At 43.2% G+C, this 8,462-nt stretch overlaps 1 protein-coding gene across 1 annotated transcript; it reads right to left on the bottom strand.

The window, feature by feature from the left end:
- Window positions 1-301: 301 nt before the first annotated feature.
- On the bottom strand, window positions 302-8,457 carry LOC124256884. The gene is made up of 6 exons (XM_046690851.1): window positions 8,116-8,457; window positions 5,196-5,476; window positions 3,877-4,018; window positions 2,908-3,084; window positions 1,579-1,735; window positions 302-732 (listed from the first exon to the last, which is right to left on the bottom strand). Exons 1-6 carry the CDS (start codon window positions 8,455-8,457, stop codon window positions 590-592), a joined length of 1,242 nt encoding a protein of 413 aa, XP_046546807.1. The 3' UTR covers window positions 302-589.
- Window positions 8,458-8,462: the final 5 nt, after the last annotated feature.

Below are 8,462 nucleotides of genomic sequence, written 5' to 3'. Positions count from 1 at the left end.
GAAGACATGAATGAACTCATTGCTTAGTGTGGGGCTGATGCTGACAATGGAGGATTCAGTGTAGGAGACTCTCACAATCAGTGTCCAGTGTCAATCAATGGTTGGATCTGAAGAAAGAAGAGTTGGTTTGGGGAGGCCAGGGAGCGTGTCTGTGGGAGTGCATGAGTCTGGCATGCGTGTATACGTGATTGCATGAGTGTTTGTGTGGGCATTGTGTGTGGGCATTGTGTGTGGGCATTGTGTGTGGGCATTGTGTGTGCGTGCGTGAGTGCGCGCGCGCGCGCGTGTATGCATGTGGGCATATGTGAGTGTTTGAGTGTGTGTGTGTGCATCTGTACGCGCGCGCGTGTGTGTGCATATGTGCGTGCGTTTGCACATGTGCATGTTATTCACATTACCAAGTAATAATGTTATGAACTACCCAACAGTACGGGCACAGTTTATGCATACAGTGTCTGCAAGAAGAGGAGTGTCTCCCCGCCCCCTATCCCCTATCCCCCCTCGGAATCCGTCAGTGGCACATACTGATGACAATATACACTGCTGAGTTTCCGTCACGTATGTGCAGAGCAAGGTAGGCGTAGTGGCATCAGTTGCTGCATTGCGCTGTCCCAGACGTTGTTTTCAAAGTCAGTCTTACGATGAGACCATCCAGCTCCGTCTCCAGCGTCTGCACCTCCGTCTTGATTGCCTCGATCTCCCTCAGCTGTTCCAGGTACTTCTGTAGCATCGCTGATGGACAGGAAACATTTGAATTTTCATTTCAATTAAAATGTCATGATTTTAAACTCAGACAAATATCAGACATAAACTTTAGGTAAAAGAAAATATATGTTTGGAAACTGGATTTGACCAAAACATTACAAACATGCTAGAAATGTTATTAAACTGGAATCAGTTGCTGAAACAGTGTGAAGACACACTTATGATTACTGTACAAACACATCACCATGGAATAACCATTTCTGTATGTTTCATTTTTTGCCCCTACCGAGCTCTCTTGTACCTAACAGTTTAGTTTTGACAGTTTCTAAGCTCTTTAACCTGGTTGAAAGGTAATCACGAGGAGAAATGAAATACAATTTAATTTGTAGTTGTATTGAGCTGTTTGATGTAACTGTGGAGCAGAAAATATACACAACAAAAGGTAGGAAATGATCGTGTAAATAGCATAGGAACTAGCCCCTCTAAAACCTATTGAAGAGAATATAATATGCAGTCAGAATTTCATGAGAAGGTGAGTCAGTGAGTCAGTCAGTGGGTGCGTGGGAGAACGAGAGAGTGTGTGGATGGGTGAGTGAGTGTGTGGTTGACTTGATGAGTAAATCAGTGAGTGAGTGAGTGGATGAGTGGGTGGGTGAGCGAGTGGGTGGTTGGTTGAGCGAGTGACTGGGTGGGTGGGTGAGTAAGAGTGGGTGAGTTTGTGAGTGTCTGGGTGAGTGGGTGAGTATCTGGGTGAGTGGGTGAGTGTGAGTGTGTGAGGTGATGCAGGTCTGTTACGATACACTGTAGACAAAACACTGTATCAACTGTATATACTTCAGCTAATTGATGATACTCAGCCGAACATTTACTCACCGTTCAAGTCTGTGATAGATTCCACGCTGTTTAAGTTTGTCTCCAGAGTTGTCAAGTCAGTGTTGACATTGTCGAGGATGTTGAATGGTGCCGACACATTGTTCAGGCCAACACGTGAGTTGATGACACTTGTCAGGGTGATGATGGTGTCCAGACCCTACAGAAATACAATACATTGTTTTGCAACCATACACTTATTGCCGTTGAATGTCGATCGGTGTCGAAACATTCCAGCTAATGACACCCGCTTAGAGACGAACCTGGACCAGAGACGAACCCAGACCAGAGACGAACCCGGACCAGAGACGAACCCGGACCAGACAAACCAGTGACAGAAACCATGAATATCGCCATCGAATTAAGTGATACAGTGTCAGCCAAGGCTATATCCGGATCCCAACATCAGCTTGCTTGTGAGTGAGTGAGTGAGTGAGTTTAGTTTTACGCTGCACTCAGCAATATTTCAGCTATATGGCGGCGGTCTGTAAATAATCGAGTCTGGACCAGACAATCCAGTGATCAACAGCATGAGCATCGATCTACGCAATTGGGAACCGATGACATGTGTCAACCAAGTCAGCGAGCCTGACCACCCGATCCCGTTACTCGCCTCTTACGACAAGCATGGGTTACTGAAGATCAATATTCTAACCCGGATCTTCACGGGAATCAGCTTGCTTGTGACATACATGGGAAACTAATTTGCCCTGAATGCTTATCTTCCTCAATATGATATACAATATGATATACAACGTATGTTATATTTGGGATTACAGATTCTAGTACTTTTTAGGTTGAGTCCCATCCGGGATTCGAACCCACACCCTCAGAGTCAGGTACCTAATCGCCAGCACACAAAGTCAGACACCTAGACCGTTCAGCCACCGCGGCTTCCACAAAAATGGAAGTCGGACAACTGGTAGTCTAGACTGCGGACTTAGTGTACCCCTCTGATAAGTGGTATTTGGCACGGCTCCCACGGCCGAAAGCTATGAAATACACGATGCCATGTTTTAGAAAGAGGTCAAATGTAACGTATGTTATATTTGGGAATACACTTTCTTAGTAAAGTACAGATTCTAGTACAATATGATCTATATCTCAAGAATTATATTCAAATTCTAATGATAGACAAATGAATTAAGTGATTTGGGTTTTTAGTGAAAGAAGCTGAGCAGTCTCCTCCAGTGGCGGATCCAGAGGGGGTTCAAGGGTTCGAACCCTCCCCCCCTTTTGAAAATGACTTAAGATAACATTGAAGATCTTTTTGCGTTGGCGGAGCCAGTGGGGGGTTCAGGGTGTGTAAAACTCACTCACTCACACACATACCTGTTCAGCCTCTGTAGCTTTGTCGAGAGCGGACTGAGCTGCCGTGCGGAGTCCTGCTGCCTGAACTGTACTGTCAGTGATGCACTGGTTGATAGAGCTGATGAAGGTTTCGACGTTGTTGATGTTGGAACTGGTGAGTGTCCCCAATGACGTCACCTGGCTGCTGTAACTCTGGGCCTGTCAGATACATGTACTTGTAAGTATCATTCTCATATATGAGTTTTGCTTCATAGAAGTATGTATTGATATTTCTGAGATATCACGAATATGTACCAATGTGAAATGTATACGATGTGACTTGGCTGACAAATTGGCAGCTCAAAATCTGAGGCATGTTTTCTCAATTTGAAACATCTGAATGACCAATAAGAAAAGAGAATGGCCATGTAATGACAATCAATGCCTTTCCTATTGAGTCTCATCACAAATCTTAATTCAACTAATCATGTGTGCAGGGTGCACATGTGGGACACATTAAACCCTCAGAAAAGAGGGGTCAACCAGGAAGGAAGGCCCTTCAAGACCAGCTAAAACATCCATGAGACTCTCCATTCTTTTGGGACTTTATTTAGTTTAATAGACTGTAAACATGAGTCAAGTTCGTCATTGCCAGTCAACACTATAGAACAGATTATCGCTTCTGGATAACACTTTAGTTTAAATACATTCAGGTCGAACGTGGCTGATCGGGCAGTTATGATGACCATCCTTGGTCAGATGTGGTCAGTCGATTTGTGTTCCATTTTCACCTTGTTATGTGAAGCATGGATTATCTCTATAATTATCTTCTCATTGCAGTCACTCCAAGGATCTGCTGCTGCTGGGTTCGAGTCTAAAATTTACTCCAATTCTGACCCCAATTCTGACACCTTGATACAGCTGTAACACTGCCAACTGTGGAGAAGAACAACATACAGACCCCACCCTCACCCACCGTACACCTCCACCTAAGTTGCCATGGTAACTCACCGCCCCCAGTACTGTGAAGATGGTCTGGTTCTGGGAGTCACTCTGCGCCTTCAGGGTGATTACTTCGGTCTTCAGGGCAGCGGCCTGGTTCAGTGCCGTCTGTATGCCCTCAACCTCCTCCTTAGCCTGCTGTGAGTCATCCCTGGAATAAGTTACAATGGTTCATCCGTAGTCTGTCTCACATCTACACATTCTCTGAACCAAATTATCTTCCCTTATGCAATGCAGGAGCCCTAAATGAAGAAGGTCCATATTTGGTCTGTCTCATAGTCCCTGACCTACTATTTATCCTCCAGCTGTATCTAAAATACAGAAGCCTAAATGATTGCTAGTCTACAATGGCCAGTGCTTAATGTTGGTATATGACCAGATGGTGGACACATGAATACGTGCAAACACCAAGTTGCGGGTACAGCAACGTGCAGTGAACTTGGACAAAGTACTGTGACTATGTGTCCCATTCCATCCAGCTGTGAATGGGTATCTCGTTAGGATGAGAAGGCCACAATAACTTGGTGCGCCTAGTGGCTGCAAGAGTTGTATGCTCCCCAGGGAGTTGAGATTGATAACACGATGTGCCGTTGAGACTGACATCCAATGATCGAGGGGAAAAAATACCAACGCCTTGAGCAAGCACTAGTTGCCTGGATATGTGCGCTATATAAATATCATATAATAAATAATAACAATAATGTTTGAGGAAAGTCCAAAGTGATCCTGGTTTTAAAAGATATACCATTTCCAGAGATGTTTAGAGATTGACCAACAGTTTACTGGGATGACTTAGATGGCCAGGCCACTTGAGATTCAGTTCAGTTATTTTACTACCGACTAAAACATAAAGGACTTAATAACTTGAACGTTGCATCTGAGTGAAACCTCAAACGTCATCTCATGTGTGCTACTCTAAAGAAGTTAGGCGCTCTCGATTTGTTCACATTACCATAGCTAATGTGCCATGTCATGTGCACTCAGATGAACTATTAATACAGTGCCATGGTCCTGGTGGTCACGTTCTAGGTGCATTAAATGATGATGATGATGATGATGATGATGATGATGATAAAATGATGATTATACACCACAGGAATTGATATGATGCAGTAATTTTCACGTCAGAAATGTATCCCCTAGATGTGCCTGATGATGATGGTGGTGGTGCTGATGGTGATGATGATGATAACTCAATAATGAAATAAGCATGTTTGTAATTCTTTTAGAATCCACAGTCTTATACCTTGTGCTCAATCCAGATATAAGATTAACCTAAACTCACTAACTAACACTTCAACTGAACCTGCCCCACCAAACACACATACCTGGCCTTCTGTGTTTTGACCATAGCCTGCTGAGCTGTAAGAAGTGCTGCATCGGCCTTCTGATTGGTCTGAGCAACAGTCGCCATGTTGATGATGATGCTGGAGATGTTGGCTGTTATGGCCGCCATGTCTGAATGCGGTCGCAGAGTTATTGAATTTATGTTCTGGTAGACCCCTTCCGCCTGACCCAGCTTGGTCAAGAGGGCGTTGAGGGACTCGATGCCCAGAATAACATCCAGGAAAGCAGTGGTCAAGTTGGCCTTGCTGATTTGAGCTGCGGACTGTCAAGGACAAGGAAATATTCATAAACACCAGGACGCAAGTGGCACAGTTGTATCAAGCGTAAAATTTTAATCTGCAGAGTTGTATTCCTTTGGTGTGTCTGAACCCAAAGATAAAGGTTTGAATCCAACATTCATTCCTAAACTAAATTTTCAATTTTAACAATTTTCTGCTTCAGACCCTTAGTCGTGAGCATAATCAAAGAGGTGGTACATGTCTGTGGTTCGTATCACTCCTGGTTGATCCCACATCAAACTGACGCACCATGATCTAACTGACATACTTGTAAGTATAGAATTAAACCAACTACACTCACTCACTCACTATAACTGAAATACTGGTAAGTATAGCATTAAACCAACTACACTCACTCACTCACTATAACTGAAATACTGGTAAGTATAGCATTAAACCAACTACACTCACTCACTCACTATAACTGACATACTGGTAAGTACGGCATTAAACCAACTACACTCACTCACTCACTATAACTGACATACTGGTAAGTATAGCATTAAACCAACTACACTCACTCACTCACTATAACTGAAATACTGGTAAGTATAGCATTAAACCAACTACACTCACTCACTCACTATAACTGACATACTGGTACGTATAGCATTAAACCAACTACACTCACTCACTATAACTGACATAGTGGTGAGTATAACATTAAACCAACTACACTCACTCACTCACTATAACTGACATACTGGTAAGTATAGCATTAAACCAACTACACTCACTCACTCACTATAACTGAAATACTGGTACGTATAGCATTAAACCAACTACACTCACTCACTCACTATAACTGACATACTGGTAAGTATAGCATTAAACCAACTACACTCACTCACTCACTATAACTGAAATACTGGTAAGTATAGCATTAAACCAACTACACTCACTCACTCACTATAACTGACATACTGGTAAGTATAGCATTAAACCAACTACACTCACTCACTATAACTGAAATACTGGTAAGTATAGCATTAAACCAACTCCACTCACTCACTATAACTGACATACTGGTAAGTACAGCATTAAACCAACTCCACTCACTCACTACAAACAAAGCTAAAGTCCCTTATGTTTTGATGTTGGTTGTTTAACGTTGCACTCAGCAATATTCCAGCTATGTGGCGGTGGTCTGTGAATAATCAAGCCTGGACCAGACAATCTAGTGATCAACAGCATGAGCATCGATCTACGCAATCGGAAATACAATGACATGTGTCAGCTAAGTCAGAGAGCCTGACCACCGATCCTGTTAGTCGCCTCTTACGACAAGCATGGGTTGTTGAAGACAAATTCTAACCCAGGTCTTCATGGATCTAAAGTCCCTTATGAGAGTTGTTCGTTAGATAGCACTAACATCAAACTCATGTTTTCAGGGTCAGTTGAGTAGCTCTGTGAATAGGCTGATCTTGCCAAAGGCTTGGGTTTGATTTCACACATGTGTACTGTGTGTGATGACCATTTATAAATTCCTCTGCCATGATATTCATTGTCCATGCTTCACTGTACATGCAGGCAAACATGTGGTTTATAGCAAGAACAAAATTTTTAGAAATCTGGTGAGGTGAGGTGAAAGGGGGTTTAGCGTCGTACAAAAGAATATTTCGCTCATATGACGACGTGCATGCGTGAGTATGTGTATGTGCGGCTGCTTGTACTAGCCCAGACTTAAGCTGGTTTTATAGTGCTAGCCCACTGAGATACCATGCCACAGTTAAGCATGAATACAGACACATTATACTGACTCCGAGCCCACCAGTTCTTGTTTTACCAATTAATGCCCAGCGCCAGGCAGGGAACAACAAGTACCATATTATAACGGTATGGTATGACGCAGCTGGGATCAAACCTCTCTTCAGGCGGACAGTCTAACAACTACACCATGGAGACGGGGTGCGGTGGGGTAGTCTCGTGGTTAAAGTGTTCGCTCGTCATGCGGAAGACCCAGGTTCGATTCCCCACATGGGTACAATGTGTCCCCCGCCGTGATATTGCTGGATTATTACTAAAAGTAGCGTGAAACCACAGTCTTTCACCATGGAGATGGTCAGAATCCTGTAATGACCACACTCTAAGTGCCAGGCCATACATTGTGACCATTCAATCCACATGTTATCAGCACTTGGAAGAACTGGGTATCTATTCTTATACCAAACCCAAGGGGATCCTTTTGTAGCAATCTCCAGCTAGTTAGTACAACAAAGGAGACAGTTCTATCGAAGTTATAGCAACATGTGTAACACATGATATATTTGGGATTACACTTCCAGTGGAAGCTGCTGGCTGAGTGGGTTAGACGGCTGACTTTCTGTGATGGCGACTAAGTGCCTGAATGGGACTTAACCCAACAAAGGTACCAGTATCTGTACTTTACTGAGAAAGTGTAATCCCAAAAAAATAATATGTGTTACATTTGACACTTTCTAAATGACATTGTGTAATTATAGCAACATATATATATGTATGGTTGGACAGCTTGGAGTCTCTAGACTTAAAACTGTCAGGTAACATGTTTCCATGGAAACCATGCTATTTTTCAGGGAACATGACTGCTTCATACAAAGTAATATATTTTCACTACTTAAGTTTAAATGGTAAGTGAACTCACCAAAAAGACATTGACAATGGCCAGCGTGTCCCCGGCCTCTTGCAGGACTTGTGTCGCCAAGGTCTTGGTGATACCGCTTGATACACTAACAGCAGCCATGTTGTCCCTGTGGGTGGCCGACTGAGCACTCAGACTGTCAATTATGGCACTAGATGTTAAGTTCTGAGCTGCAATACTATTAAGAATCTCTGTCAGTCTATTGTAATCACTTTCTGCTTTTGCAACCACGTTTTTCGCACTAGTCAATGCATTTTCATTCGTGTTGTATCCGAACAGGAAACTTGAATTATAAACTGTGATCATCAGGTTAAATGTTTGCATGGCTGCAGCTAAGTCCCTCATGGCGA

Source organism: Haliotis rubra, unplaced genomic scaffold (assembly GCF_003918875.1).
Source record: "Haliotis rubra isolate DU_JTF1 unplaced genomic scaffold, ASM391887v1 Scf642, whole genome shotgun sequence".
NCBI lineage: Eukaryota > Metazoa > Mollusca > Gastropoda > Lepetellida > Haliotidae > Haliotis > Haliotis rubra.
This window is presented reverse-complemented; position numbering and strand designations above follow the sequence as displayed.